This window comes from Haliotis cracherodii, unplaced genomic scaffold (genome assembly GCF_022045235.1).
Source record: "Haliotis cracherodii isolate W230 unplaced genomic scaffold, xgHalCrac1.p SCAF_10, whole genome shotgun sequence".
In the NCBI taxonomy this organism is placed as follows: Eukaryota; Metazoa; Mollusca; class Gastropoda; order Lepetellida; family Haliotidae; genus Haliotis; species Haliotis cracherodii.
This window is the reverse complement of record NW_027266265.1, coordinates 39574361-39598196: the sequence shown is the minus strand read 5'-3', so window position 1 is coordinate 39598196 and position 23836 is coordinate 39574361. Positions and strand designations below refer to the sequence as shown.

General features: G+C 44.9%; 1 protein-coding gene across 1 annotated transcript in view; it reads left to right on the top strand.

Annotated features, from left to right (window-relative positions):
- Nucleotides 1-23836, top strand: part of LOC139454370 (uncharacterized) — a 67206-nt gene that overhangs the window by 20999 nt on the left and 22371 nt on the right. The window contains exons 23-49 of the mRNA XM_071236028.1: nucleotides 247-455; nucleotides 678-792; nucleotides 1255-1415; nucleotides 2316-2430; nucleotides 2980-3233; nucleotides 3851-3965; nucleotides 4347-4495; nucleotides 4780-4894; nucleotides 5542-5768; nucleotides 6277-6391; nucleotides 6759-6928; nucleotides 8017-8131; nucleotides 8513-8739; nucleotides 9386-9500; nucleotides 10162-10313; nucleotides 10911-11025; nucleotides 11290-11516; nucleotides 12206-12320; nucleotides 12934-13100; nucleotides 13771-13885; nucleotides 14478-14707; nucleotides 15232-15346; nucleotides 15745-15896; nucleotides 16408-16522; nucleotides 17087-17274; nucleotides 18089-18203; nucleotides 18459-23419. Of these exons, the coding sequence (XP_071092129.1) occupies nucleotides 247-455; nucleotides 678-792; nucleotides 1255-1415; nucleotides 2316-2430; nucleotides 2980-3233; nucleotides 3851-3965; nucleotides 4347-4495; nucleotides 4780-4894; nucleotides 5542-5768; nucleotides 6277-6391; nucleotides 6759-6928; nucleotides 8017-8131; nucleotides 8513-8739; nucleotides 9386-9500; nucleotides 10162-10313; nucleotides 10911-11025; nucleotides 11290-11516; nucleotides 12206-12320; nucleotides 12934-13100; nucleotides 13771-13885; nucleotides 14478-14707; nucleotides 15232-15346; nucleotides 15745-15896; nucleotides 16408-16522; nucleotides 17087-17274; nucleotides 18089-18203; nucleotides 18459-23419 (8969 nt within the window). The remainder of the gene's footprint in view (nucleotides 1-246; nucleotides 456-677; nucleotides 793-1254; nucleotides 1416-2315; nucleotides 2431-2979; nucleotides 3234-3850; nucleotides 3966-4346; nucleotides 4496-4779; nucleotides 4895-5541; nucleotides 5769-6276; nucleotides 6392-6758; nucleotides 6929-8016; nucleotides 8132-8512; nucleotides 8740-9385; nucleotides 9501-10161; nucleotides 10314-10910; nucleotides 11026-11289; nucleotides 11517-12205; nucleotides 12321-12933; nucleotides 13101-13770; nucleotides 13886-14477; nucleotides 14708-15231; nucleotides 15347-15744; nucleotides 15897-16407; nucleotides 16523-17086; nucleotides 17275-18088; nucleotides 18204-18458; nucleotides 23420-23836) is intronic.

Below are 23836 nucleotides of genomic sequence, written 5' to 3'. Positions count from 1 at the left end.
TGATATTAATCTCTATGAATCTTAAACATATCATGGGTGGAAGATAGCCTTGTGGTGAAAGGGTTCGTTATTCACGCCGAAAACCTTGGTTCACTTCCCCACATACAATGTAGGTACAATTTGTAAAGTCCATTTATGGTAAACGCTGAGATTGCTGTCTTTTTGCTAAAAGCGGGGAAAATTTCACTCGTAAATTGTAAAACATATAAATTGTTAATAAATGTATTTCTTTCCATGTATTTCAAGATGTCCGAAGTTCGGTTCCATCCCATCCCAGTGTCAAATGGTCACTGACCCCGCTGACCCCTGCTGTCAGAAACCACAGTGCCACTTCGTGCCGACGTCAGGGTCTAATACTGGTTCAGGGAACCCTAGCAAGATTCCCACCCTGGCTCCTGCCATTATCACCGGTCAGGTTCCCACCCCAAAGCCTGGGCAGACCCCCACACCCGTCTGTGAGTAACCCGCTTCCAATGGATCTAGCATAAACATAGCGATCGGGTCCTAGGATCACTGTTTTCCCTTAATGACGTCGCTAAGAGTAGTCAATTTTTTGTAATTCCGAAAAGCGTTGTCTTGACATTTTTTAAAATTGTTTAATTGAAATTGTACCCAAAGTCAGCCTTTTGGCTATATAAGCCGGCGAACAAAACGTGATTACAGACTTTATTTTTCAGCGGAATGTACATACAAAGGTCAGCAGTACCACAAAGGTCAGACGTGGGTAGATGGCTGCAGCTATAACTGTGAATGTCTGGATGATCAGACTGGCAAGTACAAGTGTACCGAGAGGTTAGTATTAGGCCAATGTCATCGAGCTTATCAGCATTTTGGGACGTTTAAACAGGGCTGCATTTATGGCGCAGGTGGAGTTTCTGAAAGCCTTCTGACCACTCCTTGTACCCTAAATCCTGTTTGGATGGTGCGGTAGCTTTGTGCGTAAAACGTTCACTGGTCACGCCGAAGTCCGGGTTCGTTCCCAACGTGGGTAAAATGTGTGTAAGCACTTTCTGGTGTCTCTTGTCGAATATGGCTAAAAGCGGCGTAAAACCATGCTCACTCACTCCAAAAAACGAGCAGTCGAGGAAGAAAGTACATTCGCTGTGAAACGTACAGTGGTTCCCATAGTTTTCAACTGTTTTTGTTTTGTTTTTTATTCTCCATACAATATGTTCTCATGTGTCTTGTAACTAGCTCTTATCCTGATGAAGTATGGGGTTAAGCATTTGACACGCCTGTGACATGGTATTTCAGGTGTCCCCGATTCGCTGGGTTGCCTGCCCAGTGTAGTCTGATGAAGGATCCAAGTGACCCCTGCTGTCAGGTGCCTGTATGCGACTTCAGCGGCCACAGCGGTGGCTTGACTGGACATGGTCAGGTCACATCCGCTCCAGGTGTCACGCCCAAACCTAAAGGTCAGACTTCAAGGTCGCAACTTCCGGTTGATACAAAAAACATGGTGATACATTGTACATTAGGACTGATAGTACATTGGGGACAAACTACACATTGAGGATAAACGTTATATTGACGAATTGTAGTATTTTGAGGACAAACGAAAGTTGGCTTTAACGCTGTTTCGAGCAGTATTCAAGTTATCACGGCTTTATGTGGGAGGAAAGCCCGAAGTGATGCAGGTCTCGGACGTTTACCCCTTCGATGAAACCGACGAGAACGGTTATGGTGCTGACAAACCTAGAACATTATCAGGGCAATTCGGGGTTCGAAACCACGATCATAGGTTTCTGGTGTCCCTAAGGGACGCAAATCTGCATCGCGAGTTTCGACTACTTTGACGACTGGGCCACCGGTCATTTCTCAATACATTGAAGCTTTATATATATATATATAGTTATGGTTCGTGTTACCACGAATTTAGAAGTTGGATTCGGAACCAAAGATGTATGATCTGGCGAAACATTGACGATTGGCGATTCACTTAAACTACGTGTTAATTGATTGACGAAAGGTTGAGAAAAATCTATATCTTAAAAATGTCCGATACCAGTGCGGCTATAAGTGCCTAGAGAACTTACGATGCATTAATTAGTAATGTTACGTCGAGTGCTAACGATACACATTGACACCTGACCGTGTGATCGCCCAAGATGTGTGCGTTTTACATTTAAATAAGATCTACAAATATTACTTGTTTAATTTCATTATAATAAATGAATTATTTAGATATATTATTTCGTAATAGTGATACTATATAACAGACAATGAAACCTTTTGAAATATTATAATATATTAATATGCTGTTCAGAAGGTAGCTTGTCATTGTTTTGCACTGATATCAATCCCCGTATCCCCAGGCATGTGCGTGTACAAGGGTACAAGCTACGCCACCGGTCAGCAGTGGTTCGACGGCTGTGACTACACCTGCGAGTGCGAGAACGGTGACCAGGGCATATACCGCTGTAACAAGAGGTGAGACAAACACCCGAACACTTTATATCATAAATATAATATCTGTGTTATAATTATATAATCTTGTCCAGTCGGCTGCGAGGAGGTGGGGACCATAGCATTTGCTCGTCACGCCAATGCATAGGTTCGATTCCCCTAATGGGTGAAACCTATTTCTGGTGTCTCCCGCCGTCATATTGGTGGTATATATTGGTGATATATATGTTGGTGGTATACTGCAAAATTAAAAACACAAGTGACTCCAATCAGATGCAAACGTAAGTGTGTCAAACTCTACTGCATCTATAATTTGTTTCCTTATGGCTACTGTGGACACACGAAGGGCCTGTTAGATATAGAAAGTTTAAGACCAAGATGGTTACAGGTACCAGACCGTGAAGATTTCACATTCATTCGCTTGCATATACGAAAAGTTGCATCGTGATTTATGAAGAGATTGCAAACCATATCTCAACAAAAATAACCCTATGTCTTTCAATGACCTCTACTATATAGTTTTTATGATATTTTACCTGCGTCAAGTTCACCTCCATGTTTGTCTGTACGTAGGTGTGCAGTGTACGACAACCTGCCCAAGGGATGCCATCTGGAGGCCGATCCCCAGGACCCATTCTGCTGCAAGCGTCCAACCTGCTCCTTCACCCCAACCAATGGTTCAAACACAGGCTTCGTCTTACCATCCATTCCCCCGGGCACTGTGACGGGAGGCAGCGTCATCCCAACCCCTAACCCTCTCCTGGCCCCATCCCTTGGACCCGGGGTATCACCGACTCCAGGCCCAGGCATGGTACCTCTGCCTAAAGGTAAAGACTTGCCTCATTCTCATATGTTACAGTAGGGGCTCACATTGGAATGTATGTAGGCCCCCGCACTATTTTCATCCTAAAAGGGTCTAAATTGGATGAGTGGGTTGGAGGGAAGGGAATGTCAAAGTGCCCCAATTGCGTGGAGATCTTCCTGAAGGAAACACATGCCTCCATGGTTTAGTGGATATCACGTCTTCCCGGAGAGCAGAAGGTCCATGGTTCGAACCCCCGGGATTGTCCACCAAAAGACGTTAAAAGATAGTACTTGTTTTTATCATGTGCGGCGAGATTTAAAAAAGGACTGGTCGGCTCGGAGTCAGTACAATGTATATGACGGAGGTATCCATGCGTCATGGTATCTCAGTGTGCTAACACTATAAAACTGGCATAAATCCGGACCAGTATAAGTAACTGCACACACATACGTCGCTGTGAGTGAAACTCCCTCTCACCTCACCACCTCCAAAGGAAAGCACTTTCCTCATTCCCACGTACTGCTATCTGCTCCTAGAGGAATATTTTATATCTGCGTTTTTTATATTTTGGATTTTTGACGATGCAGTCATTGACTTATCATGAAAAGATGAAATAACACATGTGCTCTCCTTCGTCAGATGTGTGTGTATACAAGGGCAAGCAGTACGCCCAGGGACAAAAGTGGCAAGATGGCTGCGTCTACAACTGTGAATGTCTGGATGCCCACACCGGCAAGTACAAGTGTACCGAACAGTAAGTAAATTAACGTTTTTACGACCAATCCCTCCTTTTCTCGTTATAATAAATGACCGATCAGCAAGGGCAGCTACACTCATTAGAAAAATTAATTTTTTTATCACAGATCATGTGTGTGTTTTGGAAAGACTCTTCTATAATATCTCATAGTCCCAGTCGTTAAAATCGACATAATTGATGTGGGTTCCAATCGTCCTGATCGTGTTACTAGGTTGGTCCGCACCGTGGTCGTAGAGTTACACTAAAGTAGTAAAGTTCTAACACTTGCATAGAGTCGGGCTGTCCTCCCACATCAAGTTGAAATTGTAACTGAAACACGGTGTTAAAAACATATTACTCACTCACTCACTCACGTATGTACACACGCTGTATGTGTAGGTGTCCCCGGTACGCCCAGATCCCGGCCCAATGCCACCTTGTCAGAGACATCTATAACCCGTGCTGCCAGAAACCGTACTGTGACTTCTCAGCTACTTCCGGTCAGGCCACAGGGACTGGTGTCCCCCCTACTTCACCAACTCAGAAAGGTAGACTAACCATTAACTTTCGGGTTTTATCCATTTCATCTAAATTATAGTAGTTTAATTCCTGTAAAATTGCTTCCTTAGAAAGAACAGAAAGAGCAGTATATATGGAATGAAGTTCACCTTTTTTAAACATGCATACATATATTGGGGAAGTACCTGACATCATTTGTATCACAAGTACATGGACACTGAATTATGTTTCTTAGTTTCTTGGTTTCTCATTATTGAAATAAAATTGTTATCTCCATTAATTAATCATGGCGCTTGTAATTGTATTGTTGCAGATTTCTGTGTGTACAATGGCACCCCCTTCAAGCAGGGTGCCACGTGGAATGACGGCTGTGATCTCGCGTGTAGGTGCGAGGATGCTAAGACTGGAGTGTACAGATGTGACGAGAGGTGGGTTATATATATTATCCTGGGCTGCGCACTCGATACACTCCGAGGACATAGTCAGCCCATCGGCCCTTGGGCCTGCTAGAAACCTTTGATTATGGGTTCGAATCTCGGTTCGTCCTGATTATGTTTCTAGGTTTGTCAGCACCATTTCCGTGCTCGTGGGTGTCACCAAAGGTTTAAACGTCTAAGACCTGCATCACTTCCGGTTTTCTTCCCACATCCAGCTCTCCGCTTGACATAGTCGTGAAAAGACTGAAACATTGTTCAAAGCGGCGTTAAACCCAGCTCAACAAGACCACACTCAGATATTTGAAACGATTTGTCTGATACATTTTTCGCGAGTAATTAAACGTGTGGATAAATTATTATCCTGCAAACATGCTTTAAAAACTATATTTATATTACACTCGTTTATGTCTTTATATTCTTTTTGTGTGGTTTTCCTGTCGACAAAGGACATTTTTCAACAAGACATTAATGTCATGAACCATATTACTTGTAACATCTGTTTTAAAGCCACACAGAGCGACAAACCCACTTGGCTGTTGTTGTCAATAGTAATACTTCAAGAGTTTCTGTCAACTCCAATTTGAGGCAGTGGAGTGGAGTTTCAACATACAAACTGCATGAGTCGTGTTGTTTTACAGGTGCGCCAGCTTCCAGGTGCAACCAGGATGCTCTTTGATCGCTGACCCCAAGGATGTGTGCTGCAAGGTGCCCTCCTGCCAACCGGTCATGCTCCCTACCCCTCAGCCAGGAATCAACCCGGGGCAGAATCCCACTCCCTTCCCCTACCCCGTACCCACAGCTGTCCCCGGAACGATCCATGGCCAGACCGTCAACAAACCCAACACCAACAACCCAACCAATTCATGTAAGTTGTGAACGTCACTGTGTGTGTGTGAGTTGCGTTTAACGCCGCTTTTAACAGTATTCCAGTTATATCACGGCGTGTCAGTTTAATATGGGAGGAAAGCCTGACACAATGAACCACTTTGGTGAACCCCACGAGTATGGTGCTGACAACTGGGATTCGAACCCACAATCATGGCATTAGGGAACAAGCTACTCCACACAGCGAATTGTGGCGAATTAGAACCCTGGGTCATACTGTAAACCTAAAGCTGTTTGGTGACACCCACGAGAACGTTGTATCCTATGGGTCCATAGTCACTAGGATCGCTACCAGTGTATCACACACCAGGTTATCTGGCACCGTTAAGGGACCGAACTGTATGCAGTGAGTCATCCGCCTAATACAACTTGGCAGCCCGGAAGCTTATCTCGAATACAGTAAAGCAAGTGTGGATATGTTGTATTACATGTTATTTTTCCAGCATATACATGTACATAACTCGCCACACTATGTTTTGTGTTGCCAGCGTTCTGTACTTACAACAACATCAACTACAAGACCGGTCAGAAGTGGGATGACGGCTGTCAGTACTCCTGTGTCTGTGATGACGAGAAGACTGGCAGATATACCTGCGTCCAGAAGTACGTCAACTCGATATCTCAAATTATAAATAAAGAGAAAAACTCACGATATCTCAAGTTATGAATAAAGAGTAAAACTCACGATATCTCAAATTATAAATGAAGAGAAAAACTCACGATATCTCAAATTATAAATCCAGAGAAAAACTCAAGATATCTCAAATTATAAGCCCAGAGAAAAACTCAAGATATCTCAAATTATAAGCCCAGAGAAAAACTCAAGATATCTCAAATTATAAGCCCAGAGAAAAACTCAAGATATCTCAAATCAAAAATCCAGAGATATCGAAAGTCAAGTGCACAGCGCTCTCTCATATAACATATGCCTTGATGCTGCCATGAAAATATTTGACAACTTCCATCCCAGGTGTGCCCCGTATTCAAACATCCCCGCATACTGTACACTGGTTGTCGACCCGAAAGAGCCCTGCTGCAAGAAGCCAAGTTGCCAAAACCCACTGTCGCTCCAGACATCACCCCCCGTCCCTGGGGTCAGTCCCACCCCCAACACCAACATCAACACTCCTCTTCCTCTGCGTAAGTATCATTGATCAACATACACAGCCATCGTGCAACCTTACAACAGTACTTACTACCCTTGATCGAACTTTGGGCGTGGTCCGATGACAATGATTTTAATCACAGTAGTTATCGCCAGTTGTCACCAAACCGTGAATATACCGGTATATATATATATATATATATATATATATATATATATATATATATATATATATATATATATATATATATATATATATATATATTCAAATCAACACCTCTATCTACCGATTTGAAGTACTTTACAGTTCGTTATAATCCAATATTCACCTTGTTGGTATAGATTCAGCGATATATCATCATCAATACTTCACTTGATTACTCTGTCACCCGTGAAAGTATAGGCCGATATGTGATGTTTTGGTGACGCATGCCTATTTTAAGTCAAATAATGAAATGATCTCGAAGACTGTTCAGCCCTACTCTGTGTGCTGTTGTCTGATATTGGAATAATGTGTTGAGTTGATGGTCATAAGGCTGTTGCAGACGTCTCATGAAACATATCGACGTTTGTTGGATGTTTACTCATTGGTCAGAACGCTCGCTAGTTTCCCTCTCGCTGGAACCAGGCCGTGGGTTGATTGGTTAACTGCAACAAATACACTGTAAAACGGCCATATGTATTCACGGGCGATGGGGGAATTAAGTGTATTCTGACCCGTGATGTATTGACGATGAGATAAAATGATATATCGCTACAAATGAGAAAAGTAAATACTATTTTATGGGTATATACCCTAGCAGTTTGTGTAACATAACATTACTATATCTGTTTCACCAGGGAATATTACTTTCATTGATTGGTTGGTTGGTCTGTTGTTTTACGCCGCACTCAGCAATATTCCAGCTATATGACGGCGGTCTGTAAATAATCGAGTCTGAACCAGAGAATCCAGTGATAAATGTCATGAGCATCGATCGACGCAATTGGGATCGATGACATGCATCAACCAAGTACTTTCATTGAAGACATATAACCAGACCTACATGACTTATTCTCGAACATGATCACAAGGAGAGAGTTCATACATTATATTTATCAGCATGTTGTTCTTTTACAATAGCATCTTGTGTATACAAGAATCAGCAGTATTTCGAGGGCCAGGAGTGGTATGACGGGTGTGACAAGAAGTGTGTGTGTGAGGACGCCAAGACCAACTACTACAGATGCAGCTCCAGGTAGGGACATGGATAAGGGTCAAGGTCAGGGTCAAGGTCAGGGTCAGGGTCAGGGTCAGGGTCTCTGTGATATATTGGGTTGGGCTATGCTTTTCTATTGATGAATACAGGAGAATAATAAAACTTTTTTGTGTCATGGGTACCGCCAAGAATACTAAAATCAATATTTCGATATCTCTACTGTAACATTACACTCAACAATTTGAAATATCGCAACCCGTCTCCCATCTTTATCAGACCCTGATAAACAATATAATTGTATGCCATTCATGCTGTCATACGGGTACCATTATTATTGCTCTTGCTTTAAAGAAATATGCGTGTCTTGCAAGTATTTATTTCCAAAAGGAAATGTTTTATGATTTTCATCTTAATTCCCAGGTGTGCAAGTTTCGGAAAGGTGCCCCCGCAGTGCCGTTTGGTAGCAGACCCCAAGGACCCTCAATGTTGTCAAGTTCCACAGTGTCTCCCTACCCCCGGGCCTAATGGTTACCTTACCCCAGGGCCAGGCGTATCTCCCACACCTGCCAACATTCCCACTGGCGTCGTGACGGGAGTCGCTCCAACACCGACCCCAGGACCTGGCGGACAGACGCCACCTCCACGACGTAAGATACCACGATACACACGATGTCAACATTTCATTTAAATGTATACTCACCGACAAAAGAAACGCGAATACCACCCTATGCTGGTTAATATACGAAGAATTACTCATGTTCAAGAGATAATAGATTGGTTCGACGAACGTACTGGTATGTTGGGTGAATCGACGCTCATAAAAGCATCACATGTGACGTCATAGTCCGATGACTCGAAATGCACCATTTGCCTCCCGTGTAAGATTTGAAATCACGTGATGTCTATTGTGATTGTTAGTTTTGTCATTAAGTGGTACACATTGGAAACACCTTTTCTTAACGTACATATTTCTCTATATGTTTCTATGGTTCGTGTTTCTTTTGTGTAAACATGTGCATCACCGCACGGGTGTTCATGGGTTTCATCACTTCGGGATTTTCATCTAACTGATGTGACTGAAATACAGTATAAAGCGGCGTTTAATCTAACTCACTTTCTCACCCACTGCTGTAATAATAACATAAATCACAACATCATTTAAACTCGGTAAAGCCTGTGTTTGTAGAACAGACAATTAGTCCCATTGGCGGATCCTATTAAAATATTCATTGATATTGCTGGAGTATTGCCATGTCAACCAGAACCCCGACTAACTGACAGCCTCTGTTGCAGACTCCTGTGTATACAAGGGACGAGACTACCGCCAGGGAGAGAGGTGGCAAGATGGCTGCAAGTACAACTGTATATGTGAGGACGAAACCACAGGCAAATACAAGTGTGATGAGAGGTGAGGCAGAATGAATAAGTGTTCAATTTGTTAATATATATATCATGTCCTTGAACTTTCAAAAAAATGCAAAGAATACTTGGGTCTTGGGTTCGAATCTCAAATACCATGATCTGTCTGCACCCTTACTGTGGTCGTGGGTTTCAACGAAGTTGTAAACGTCTACGATGTGTATCTGTTTTCAGCTTCAGCTTTTACTTAAGCAGTGAAATAATTGTAACTGCGAACCCTTTACCACTTAATCCACTATCACATCGTTGTTCTTACAGGCACGGGCATCCGTGGTTTGGTAGCCCGTGCCTCACCTTTGGCATATCGCACGATAATTGAAATATATACTAACTCAGTGAATTAAACTGCGGCGCAAAAAAGTATACTCTTTAAAATTGGATTTGACAAAAGAATTACAAATGTATTAAAACGTTACTTGGCTGGAAAAAAGTCGCTGAAAAACTGCAAACTTTAGGTCCGAAACACATCTATGATACCCATGTCAAATACATCACCATCGAATAAATATTTCGTGTTTGTATAATTATTAGCCATCATCAAACATAGGTGTATACTTTCGTTTTCTCCATCACTTATGTACCTGTTTGAAGTTAACATGGAACTGTTACCGTGATGTATTATCCAAGGGGTAATGACTTGTTTCCCACAGGTGCGCCTCCTACCCCTTCGTGCCACCCCAGTGCACCCTGCAGAGGGATCTCACCGACATCTGCTGCCACAAGCTAGCCTGTGACTTCTCCAAGCCCACAATAAACCCCAACGTCAGCCCTCTGCCCAATGGGACGCCAGTGCCCACGCCGAGTGAGTGTCCTGTGTTTCATCACTTGTTGGTTATAGTGTCACAGTTTCACAAAACTTCCAGGGGATACACCAATCCAGACAGCAGAATCCGGATGGGGTGGGTGGGGTTGGTTTAGTTTTTTGTTGCTGTATATATAGGTATATATACATATAAGTGTAATCATATAGCGACACACGGAACCCCGGGGACTAGATGTGTAGATGGTAGACCCAGGGTGGCTCCTATAGTGTGATACACACACGGAACCCCGGGGACTCGACTAGAGTAGATGGTAAACCCAGGGTGGCTCCTATAGTGTGATACACACACGGAAGCCCGGGTACTAGACTAGAGAAGATGGTAGACCCAGGGTGGCTCCTATAGTGTGATACACACACGGAAGCCCGGGGACTAGACTAGTGTAGATGGTAAACCTAGGGTGGCTTCAGATATTAGTGTGAGTCTTAATGGATTAGAAAGAAATCACTGCTGAACCCAGCAGAGGAAATGACTGAAATGTACCCTGAAGTTTTCATATCAAATCATGAAAAACACAGGTCAAACATTCCTGTCAAACTTGACTGCCTGTCTATAGTGCAATGTATTCCCTCCCCCAGAATTCTGCGTCTACAAGGGTGTGGTCTACAATCAGAACCAGGTATGGACCGAGGGTTGCGACAGGAAGTGTAGGTGCGACGACGCTGACACCAACTTCTACAACTGCTATGACAGGTGAGCTACTGACAGTTTGTTAAACAGCAAATGTTTGCTGTATTGTACAAGCAGCAATAAATGAACAATTGCTGTAGACTGACAGGAATTACTTTTTCTTTTTGTCTACTAGACCACTCTGGACAAAGCTATTGTCCACAATGTATATTAATGACATAAGTATTCCTGGTCCTGGTCATGTGTTAATCCGGATCATTTCAGGTGGAACGTCATAATCCTTTTTAATGAAGTTTTTATCTTTACTTCAATCCATTTCAACTTCAGATGTCCATCTTACAACAACCCACCTCCAGGCTGCACTCTGATCGTTGACCCCAAGGATCCCTGTTGCAAAGTACCACAGTGTTTCGTGGTCCCAACCCTCGCCCCAGGAGTTACCCCTAACCCCAACCCTGGCCAGAACCCCACCCCTAACCCCTACCCTCTCCCAACAGCTGTTCCCGGGACTATCACAGGGCAATCGCCTAACCACAACCCGCTAGAGAAGATTGGTATGTTAACATATATAGCTTTCCTTTGTAATACGGTAGTCGAGCGGTTTACCATAAAAGGTTCACTTGTTACGCCCCATTATCCTAGTCAATTCCCTGACTGGCATAATCCAGATATAAACTAAGGACAAGATATGATAAGGCCCCTTTTGGCCCACAGGGTATGTATAATTTAGGAAAAGAGGAAATTCTTCATTTATTTGAAAATCGTTGTGAAAGTTATCAGATGTGGTCAAATGAGACAGAGTTAGACTTTGTTCATTTGAATGCTTGCACGTTTTGAATTTATTCCAACACTAAATGTAGAGGTAATGCTAAAATGTGCCGAAAATGGTGCTTTTTAGAAGTTTTCAAGGAACGTTTTTCATAATATTGACCCAAGCTGATGTTTGGAGATGTGAATGAAAACAGTTCATGTATACCGTAAAATACGTATCTTGGATCCCGAAGTGTCTCATACTTACATTGTTTCTTGAATTTTGAAAATTTGGTGTTTCATTTCTTTTAGGCCTACTTATGTATATAATCATGTACTAATCTGTCAAGAAAGACGAAAGTCTATCTGGCCGGCACTTCAACATTGATGATGAGTTTCATCGCAACATTTCAATTTGTACACGACTTCAAAATTTGACATTCTGGAAGAAATGATTTGTTTATGTCACACTAACCCCCGTTTGTGTTCGCAGGGTACTGTGTGTACAAGGGCGTTAAGTACACCCAGGGCCAGACCTGGCAGGATGGCTGCGGCATGAACTGCGAGTGTCTTGACGACAGTACAGGCCAGTACAAGTGTACCGAGAGGTGGGTTCAACCTGACATTGGTGTCGTTTGATTTCTTCAATTACTATGTTTCGTTATTGTCATAAATTCTGGTTTTATTCTTCTGATAGTACCTTCATTCATTCTTAACATAAATAATGACTAAACGTGCAGTGCATTAATATGTACTGAAATATTGTCGTTAGTCCTGTTGGTGTGGATAGGCGCTTTTAGAACAAATATACCATATACACAAAATATTCGAGTTAAGCTGGGGCATAAATATAAGCTATGATGATCACATGTCTATGTTAAACTATGGGAGTTACGATCGTTTAAACTAAGGTCGCTTTGCATAAAGATGCCTAGTATTTTAGGAGATATATGCCCAGCCTAAGCTTATATGATGGACTACTTCTGAACAATGCTTCCTTAGATGTGCCAGAGACTTATGATCGTGGGTGCGAATCTCGATTCATCCTGATTATGTTTCTAGGTTTGTCAGCACTATACCCGCACTCGTGGGTTTCACCAAAGTGGTAAACGTCTAAACATGTACCACTTAAGGCTATCCTCCCACATCATGCTGACACACCATGCCATGACATACTGATCAAAGGGGCGTTACACCAAACACACTCACACATTCTTTCAGATGCCCCAACTACGTGAACATCCCTAGCTACTGCATCCTGGTGCAGGACCCCCGAGACAACTGCTGCAAGACCCCCACCTGCCCCGGGCTCAACCCCAACCCCAGCAACGTCTCCCCAAGCCCCGGCTCACACATTACCCCCACCCCCGGGACACCCAAACTTAAAGGTAAGCAGGCACTTAATTATATTTGTGTGACTTCGCCGCCACATGGCACTCTTTACGGTCTTGGGTGAAGAATTCTAGCCTCACATGACACGGTCAAGTTTAATGAATAATTATACATTTTGTGAAGAATAATATTTGGTTTTGCTAAAAGCAACGGCGTTTTACAATACTGTATATGGTGTTATTTGTCAAATTAAACATACAAGACAACACACGGAGTTTCTTGGCGTGTAGAATATATATTATTTTCAGATCGTTTATCAATACTAAACTCGTTGCTCTTACCCCACACCAACACTTTGACATATGAATCAGATGGAGAACAGTGTTCTGTACCTTCGACACTACGGAACAGATTTCGGTAAAAGAGGATTCTTGCCGTAAAAGGCGACTTTTCTTGTCGTAAGAGGCGACTAACGGGATCGGGTTGCGAGGCTCGCTGACTTGGTTGATGCATGTCATCGTATCCCAATTGCGTGGACCGATGCTCATGATGTCAATCACTGGATTGTCTGGTCCAGACTCGATTATTTACAGACCGCCGTCATTTAGCTGGAATGTTGTTGAGTGCAGAGTTAAACAGCTAACAAACAAACAACGGTATATACAGTATAGGAGTATTATTGATGAACCCTGTTGTGTGTGTGAGGTGTGGTATTGGCTGTTACAGATGTGTGTGTGTACAATGGACGCTCCTACACACAAGGCCAGGAGTGGTATGACGGCTGTGAGAAGAAGTGTGTGTGTGAGGACGGCATGACGGGCTTCGTCAGGTGTACCGACAGGTAAGTTTTAAATAAATCTACTGGGGCGTTTTCTTTATGGCAAGTTAACAGGGGAATAGTTCCAGGTATACAGCTGCATTGACATGTAAGTTTATACAGCTGCATTGGCATGTACATTTTTGCGGATTTAGTGACATGGAAATTTATACGAACAGTGTATTCATAGTGTTGCAATTGTGCACCCTTTGTATGACAATAAAGTGTAGTGTAGTGTAGAGTAGCGTAGTGTAGGGTAGTGTAGTGTAGTGTAGTGTAGTGTAGTGTAGTGTAGTGCCTGATGATAGACCTTTGAAGATCCGGGGTAGAATAGGTCTTCAGCAACCCATGCTTGCCGGAAAAGGCGTCTCTGCGTGTCGTAAGAGGCGACTGGCGGGTTCGGGTGGTCAGGCTCGCTGACTTGGTTGATGCATGTCATCGATCCTAATTGCGTGGATCGATGCTCATGATGTCAATCACTGGATTGTCTGGTCCAGACTCGATTATTTACAGACCGCCGTCAGCTGGAATATTGCTGAGTGCGGCGTTAAACAACAAACCAACCAACCTGATGATAACATCAATTGCAATGCCTATCTATACATTCTGAATCAAGGTGCGCCAAGTTCAACTCCATCGCCCCCAACTGTGTGATGGTGCCTGACGCCAAGGACCCCACGTGCTGTTTGGCGCCACAGTGTGACCAGACCAACAAGACTGTCCCCACTGGGGTCATCGGTCACATCACTGGGTACGGTCTACCCCCTACCCCCCAGCCAATGGTCAGCCCCGCCCCAGGAGTTAGCACACCAGCCCCCGTGGTCACACTCACGCCCCCATTCAAAGGTGAGAGTTTCTAACAGTTTGTACATTCCAATGAAGATTCAATGCATTCTTTGATTGAAGGTCACAACACGTTTCTTCCTCGTCTCCCGAGTTATACAGAATAACAACCTTTAGCCATGCCAGGATTCGCTATGTTCGGATTAAAAATACGCCCAAATGAGATCCTTGTTCTCTCAGCACCTTACATGTGCTGATGGTTTTCTCACAATCGCTTTGAACTTTCATTTAATATTATCACGTCACGCGAAAGCATTTCAAAGTGGCGTTTTCTTCAATTCATTTACACTAAATATATACTTAGTTAAGGCATAAACATATAACGTAACTGATGAGATATTATATTTGACAGTGCAGACCAGATTGATTTGGTAATAAAATATCGAGACTTCCTACAACATGTATCATTCTTTTGCAAAAGTGTATTTGTATCGAGAAATGTAGAAGTTCAATACCGGTCCAGCGATCAGCGGCGAATAAGAGCGGTCTGAATTACAATGAATTGAAAGAGTCTGTTTTGTTCTCAGATGTGTGTGTCTACAAGGGCACGCCCTACAAACAGGGTCAGAGGTGGCAAGACGGATGCGACTACACCTGTGTTTGTGAAGATAGTACCACTGGCAAATACGACTGCACTGACATGTAAGCTATTGCATATGGGCACTATTTAAAACGGAAACTTTCATTTATTCTTACAGGTTGATGGATCAGAGAAAAACATGATTCTGAACTTCTTTAATTTTATTTTACACTTTACTTGTTTGACACTTTTTGTTTGTTTGTTGGTTGGTTAACGCAGCCCTAATGGTTATTCCATCTGTATCACGGTGGTCTGTAAGTAGAACCCGACAATCCAGTGATTGACATCATGAGCATCGATCAACGCAATTTGGATATGATGACATGCACCAATCATTGGATTGTCTGGCTCAGGGTCGATTATTTACATACCGCCGTCATATAGCTGAGTGCGGCGTTAAACAACAAACAAACAGAACAAATATTGTATCATATAATCACTCTATTGTCCATCTGTCCAGCTGTCCGCGCTACCCGAACATGCCCTACTACTGCACCATGGCATACGACCCCACAAACCCCTGCTGTCAGAAACCCGAGTGCCACGTTCCCAGCCCCTCCAAGACACCCAACGTCAGCCCCTTGCCTGGCGCCACCCAGGCACCCACTGCAAGTAAGACTTTACAGAGGATATAGTGAACCAACACCATTAAAGGGGGTCAAGGCTCGGGTAATTGGCAGTCCCTGCAAATTTGTTTCAAGTCGTTCTTTACGTTTTATGATGCACCATATTGAAACGGTTAATAATTACCGTTATCACCTGAAGACTGTGTCTCAGGTTCCCACAGAAACTAATTGCAATGTCAAGCCGAAACTGAAAATGAGCAACATACCCCTTAAGCAACGTCCCTCTTTAAAGCAGATATTTCTAAGGGAAATATGCAATTGAATTCTATTAAAGTTCTAATTACGTATTTAAAGCTACAAAAACATTTCGATAATCATAAGAATAATCTGATAAATGCAGTGTCCATTGGACAATTCCGACTCTATCATAAGTACGTATCTGTGAATCACAATCAAATAGTGATGAAAGCGTGCTTGGTTTATAATCTCTCTGTTATACAAGAAACCCTGTCTGCTCGTTTCCTTGCCACTACCTCGCACTACGTTTGTAATTGCAGACTTCTGTGCCTACAATGGTATCCCGTACAGCCAGGGGCAGAGTTGGCCAGTGGGCTGCGACAAGGTGTGTCGTTGTGAGGACGCCATGGCCAACACCATCAACTGCGATGACAGGTATCTGTGTAAAGATAAACCCATTCTCTCTGTTGTCCTCCGAAAACTATTATAATGACCCATTTGTAAATTTATGCAACGGTATCGTTTTTGATAAGTCTAGTACGATCATATGTATGTTCGAGTCTGCATTTATATTTCAGTAACATTAGGGGTGACCGTTTGATGTTCTGGGGCGTGGGGCCTGGGATTAAAAAGAACATTTCAGGAAATGCTGAAAATAAATTGGACTTTGGTTTTACCAAAAAACATTATTCGCTGGATGTCATAAAAAACATTGATCGGCTGCTCTCTTCAGGGAGAAAGTGTATGTCTTGATAAGGTGACCAAAAACACTTTCTGTTTCTGAGGGGATCTCAAGCCTCCCTTGAATATTAAATGTCGATGCCTTAGAACAAGATTGATCAATTACTCAAGATGAAAATGATGTAATAATAAGTATATAAAGCATAATTCTAACTGTACAGCAGTTGAAATGTCAAGTTTCTTTTTTAAATGGCAATATGCCTACTGTCAGTGGGACAACAAAGATTCACACAGTAACACTCCTGTCATGTCTCCTAGGTGCGCGAGCTACCCTCAGACCCCGTCTGATTGCGTGTTGATCACTGATCCCTCCGACAAGTGCTGCCAGGTACCAAGCTGTGGTAACAGCCCCAACACCAACAACCCCTCCCACACCATCACCGGCGTCCCCGGCACCATCACCGGACAGATGCTACCCCCAGACATCCCATTACCCCTCGGCAAAAGTAAGACTGAACCTACAGATACCTGTATGTGTATAACTATACTTGCTGAAGCCAAGGAATTGCTAAAAGATTTACATGAAGATTAATTAAATTGGAACTGAGGAGATAATTATATAAATAAAGCGCCCAAACCCTTTCCATATCCAACAGAAATCTCTGCGAGTCGATAGTACGATTCCGACTCTATCATGAATATGTGTTTATAACAACCAAATAGTGAAAATACCAGGTTTTTACGAAAAAGTAAGCGTATCCTGACCTACAGGTGGCACCCGTCACGAACACATGCAAAGGCAATTAATTAACAAATCCGTGGAAGTTGTCGTGGCCGACAAACGAAATGTCAAGCTTTTCATAAGATGAAGATTTTACTCGCAAAATTTGTCCAATGTCATTTCATAATCTACACATGAGTTAACATGTTGCCACAGATATATATCTGTTTTACAATCTTCAAAGTTATTAAAGGTTATTGATGTAACAAAAGAATATGTCCGGATTAATAAATCTTAACAGTGTTAACACGACCCGCTCTCCACCCGTGTGGAGCCCACAATCCCATTGCCATTGGCTCATATGCATCTGTCTCAAGCATTCAATGGTGAAATGGATTCAATAGCATACTATACTTGAAATGGAAATAAGTTGTCATCTTGATAAAATGATGACCCAGTTGGATTTCGGTGACTTATGGGTTTTTCCTATCAGTTACACCAAGGCTGCTGAACATGACCATGTGATTGTATCATCATTTGACCAATTATACCCGTTATCGCCTTCACTACGTATACCAACAAGCGTGCTCTACTCACAGGTGTATGCGTGTACAATGGCAAGAGCTATCACCAGGGAGAGAAGTGGGAGGACGGCTGTACCTACGACTGTGAATGTATTGACAGTGCAGATGGCAAATATAGGTGTACTGAAAAGTAAGTACTTTTTGGCAATTGGCAAATCAAGTGTTTGGTTCATATTTGGATTTTACATAGGTGTCACACATTGTACCCATGTGTGGAATCGAACCGGGCCTTTGGCGGGGCGAGGGTTCGATTCCAAATATGGGTACAGTGTGTGAAACTCATCGCCATGATATTGCTGGAATATTGCTAAACACAACGTAAAACCATACTCATTCACACATTTGAACAATTCGCACCAACATGTATGTGTTTCCTATGTTCCAGGTGCCCGGCATTTCCCCAGGTGCCCTCCTACTGCACCATGATTCAGGACTCCAGGGACAAATGCTGCGAGGTTCCCTATTGCCCTACACTTGTACCCCCAATGAACACGCTCTACCCAACACCATACCCGATTGGTTACACGCCGTACCCAGGCGCCACTCCATATCCAGGTCCATCTCAGTACCCAATAGGGTTTACACCATCTCCAGGGGCAACACCGTACCTCGGACCTACTCCTTATCCAATTGGATACACACCCTACCCAGGTGCAACTCCTTACCCAGGGCCAACACGCTATCCAATAGGTTTCACCCCCTCTCCTGGTGCAACGCCCTACCCTGGACCAACACCCTATCCAATCGGCTACACGCCTTACCTTGGTGCAACACCCTACCCGGGACCAACACCTTACCCAATAGGATTCACACCCTCTCCTGGTGCCACACCTTATCACCTCCCTACACCCTGGCCAATAGGATTCACGCCATTCCCTGGTGCAACTCCCTACCCAGGACCATCTAAATACCCGATTGGATTTGTCCCATCTCCCGGTGCTACTCCTTACCTGGGACCAACGCCATACCCAATTGGATACACTCCATATCCAGGGGCAACACCTTACCCAGGACCTTCAAAATACCCAATAGGTTTCACTCCTTCCCCGGGAGCTACTCCCTACCCTGGTCCAACACCGTGGCCTATTGGGTACACCCCATCACCAGGTGCGACCCCATATCCAGGACCTAAGTTTAACGTACCGACACCATATCCCATTGGTTACACACCGTCCCCTGGAGCTACCCCATACTTGGGACCAACTCCCTACCCTATTGGGTTCACGCCATATCCAGGTGCTACACCATACCCAGGACCATCGAAATATCCTATAGGTTTTACACCTTCACCAGGTGCAACCCCTTACCTTGGACCGACACCGTACCCAATTGGATATACGCCGTGGCCCGGAGCAACACCATATCCAGGTCCATCAAAATATCCAATAGGTTTCACACCATCTCCAGGAGCTACGCCCTACCTTGGACCTACCCCATACCCAATAGGATATACACCATTCCCTGGTGCCACACCTTATCCAGGACCAACAAGGTACCCTATTGGATTCACCCCATCACCAGGCGCTACGCCATATCTCGGACCAACACCGTATCCAATCGGTCATATACCGTATCCTGGGGCAACACCATACCCTGGTCCATCTAAATATCCAATAGGATTTACACCATCAATTGGTGCCACACCTTACCTAGGACCAACACCCTACCCGATTGGATACACTCCATGGCCAGGAGCAACCCCCTATCCAGGACCAACGCCCTATCCTATTGGCTTTACGCCATCGCCAGGTGCCACACCCTACCATATTCCAACACCTTGGCCTATTGGCTATACGCCGTTTTTAGGTGCAACGCCATACCCAGGTCCTACACCCTATCCCATTGGATACACACCATCACCAGGTGCCACACCATACCATGCTCCAACACCTTGGCCAATTGGATACACCCCATTCCCTGGAGCAACGCCGTACCCTGGACCAACACCTTATCCCATTGGATACACACCATCACCAGGTGCCACACCATACCATGCTCCAACACCTTGGCCAATTGGATACACCCCATTCCCTGGAGCAACACCATACCCTGGACCAACACCCTATCCTATTGGTTATACTCCTTCTCCTGGGGCTACACCATATCCAGGACCTACTCCATATCCAATTGGCTACACACCATTCCCGGGTGCAACACCTTATCCAGGCCCATCTAAATATCCAATTGGATACACACCATCTCCAGGTGCGACTCCATATCTTGGACCCACTCCTTACCCAATAGGTTTCACGCCATACCCCGGTGCAACACCTTATCCAGGCCCATCCAAGTATCTTATTGGATACACGCCATCGCCTGGTGCTACACCATATCTTGGGCCTACGCCATACCCAATTGGTTACACTCCTTGGCCAGGGGCAACACCATACCCAGGACCATCCAAATACCCCTTTGGATACACACCGTCTCCCGGAGCTACACCATACCTTGGGCCAACCCCTTACCCAATAGGTTTCACACCATACCCTGATGCAACACCTTATCCAGGCCCATCCAAGTATCCATTTGGATACACACCATCTTCTGGTGCTACCCCGTACCTTGGGCCAACTCCTTACCCAATCGGTTTCACTCCATCACCCGGTGCTACACCCTACCCAGGCCCATCCAAATACCCAATTGGTTTTACCCCGTTCCCTGGCGCAACTCCTTATCTTGGACCAACACCTTATCCAATTGGCTTTACACCATACCCTGGAGCAACACCTTATCCGGGTCCATCTAAATACCCGATTGGATTTACCCCATCACCTGGTGCTACGCCCTACCCAGGACCAACACCGTACCCTGTTGGCTATACACTATCTCCCGGAGCTACCCCTTATAAGCTGCCAACTATTCCATCAACAAACACTCCCACCACTCCTTATCCGATTGGTTACACCCCATGGCCAGGTGCAACGCCGTACCTAGGACCTACCCCCTACCCAATAGGATTCACACCATCTCCAGGTGCCACACCATACCATGCTCCAACACCTTGGCCAATTGGATACACCCCATTCCCTGGAGCAACGCCGTACCCAGGTCCTACTCCCTATCCTATTGGATTCACCCCATCCCCAGGTGCTACCCCATATCTTGGACCAACACCCTACCCCATAGGATATACGCCTTACCCTGGAGCCACCCCCTACCCTGGACCATCAAAGTACCCTATTGGATTCACACCTTCCCCTGGAGCAACTCCTTATTTGGGACCAACACCATATCCTATTGGCTACACTCCATGGCCAGGTGCAACACCTTATCCAGGACCATCCAAATACCCAATAGGTTTCACACCTGTCCCCGGGGGAACTCCTTATCTGGGACCCACTCCTTACCCCATTGGATATGTGCCATATCCAGGTGCAACCCCGTACCCAGGACCAACCAGATATCCTATCGGATTCACCCCATCACCAGGTGCCACACCCTATAGAGGACCTACACCTTACCCTATTGGCTACACACCATATCCAGGAGCAACACCGTATCCAGGACCCACCCCATACCCAATAGGATTCACACCTTCCCCAGGGGCGACTCCATACAGGGGCCCAACACCTTATCCAGTTGGCTACACACCTTGGCCAGGAGCAACACCATACCCAGGTCCAACTCCATATCCTATTGGATTTACGCCATCTCCTGGCGCAACACCCTACCATGTTCCTACTCCCTGGCCAATCGGCTACACTCCTTATCCTGGTGCTACTCCCTACCCTGGACCAACACCTTACCCTATTGGATACACACCATCTCCTGGCGCGACACCCTTCCACCTAGGAACCCCATGGCCAATAGGTTTCACCCCATACTTAGGGGCTACGCCATACCCAGGACCTACACCTTATCCCATTGGTTACACACCATCCCCTGGAGCCACACCTTACAAAGCACCAACACCATGGCCCATTGGCTACACTCCCTATCCTGGAGCAACGCCATACCCAGGACCAACGCCATACCCAATTGGCTACACACCTTCACCTGGAGCAACACCGTACAGAGCACCAACACCATGGCCAATTGGTTTCACACCTTATCCCGGAGCAACACCATACCCAGGACCAACCAAATATCCAATTGGATTCACGCCATCTCCCGGAGCCACCCCGTATCTTGGACCAACCCCATACCCGATAGGTTACACACCATTCCCTGGTGCAACGCCATATCCTGGCCCAACTCCTTATCCTATTGGGTATACACCATCACCAGGTGCCACACCATACTTAGGACCAACACCATATCCAATTGGATTCGTTCCTTATCCAGGAGCCACCCCTTACCCAGGACCATCTAGGTGGCCAATTGGTTTTACTCCTTCACCTGGTGCCACGCCATACAAGGGACCCACTCCTTATCCCATTGGCTACACCCCATGGCCAGGTGCAACACCCTACCCTGGACCAACACCCTACCCAATAGGCTTTACTCCCTCTGTCGGAGGAACACCCTATCTTGGACCTACACCTTACCCCATAGGATATGTTCCTTACCCCGGTGCTACTCCATATCCAGGCCCCAGCCCATATCCTATTGGATTCACACCCTATCCAGGCGCAACGCCATACCTTGGACCAACACCTTACCCCATCGGCTACACTCCATGGCCAGGTGCAACACCTTATCCAGGACCATCCAAATACCCCATTGGGTTCACACCTTCCATTGGAGCCACTCCCTACCTTGGACCCACTCCGTATCCAATCGGATACACGCCTTACCCTGGAGCAACACCTTACCCAGGACCAACACCTTATCCCATTGGATTCACACCCTCGCCTGGTGCCACACCGTATCACCTACCTACACCTTGGCCCATTGGTTACACACCATTCCCTGGTGCTACACCTTACCCCGGACCAAGTAAGTATCCAATTGGATTTACCCCGAGTATAGGTGCCACACCATACCTTGGCCCAACTCCTTACCCAATAGGATTCGTACCCTACCTCGGTGCCACCCCATACCCAGGACCATCCAAGTACCCTATTGGATTCATCCCATATCCAGGAGCTACTCGCTATTTGGGACCTACTCCTTGGCCAATCGGATTCACCCCATCAATAGGGGCAACACCATACCCTGGACCTTCTAAATATCCTTTCGGTTTCACACCATACCTGGGGGCAACACCTTATCTCGGACCAACACCATACCCGATTGGTTACACACCATCATCTGGTGCTACACCTTACCCTGGACCATCTAGATATCCTATAGGTTTCACCCCATCACCTGGAGCTACGCCCTACCTCGGACCAACGCCATACCCTATTGGTTTTGTGCCCTACCCTGGAGCAACTCCGTATCCAGGACCAACACCTATACCAGGTATGCCGTCTTCGTCATGTGACATAATAGAGCAGGGTACTGGTATCTCCCACACGGTATTCAACGTAATGTTATTCAACATAAATTGTAATCTTGGAAAAAGTCTTATATTGCGTATTTTCCTATAAGAAATGAACGTGTGTAATTCAAAACATATAGTGTACATTGGTGTAAAGGTATAGAATCAAATGTTTAATATTTGTGTGTTTGTTTGTTGTTTAACGCCGCTCTCAGCAATATTCCAGCTACAAACTGCGGTCTGTAAATAATCGAGTCTGGACCAGACAATCCAGTGATTGACATCATGATCCATACAAATGAGATACCGTGACCACACGTTCCTGTTAGTTGCCTCATGCGACAAGCATGGGTTGCTGAAGACCTATTCTAACCAAGATCTTCACGGGGATTAATATT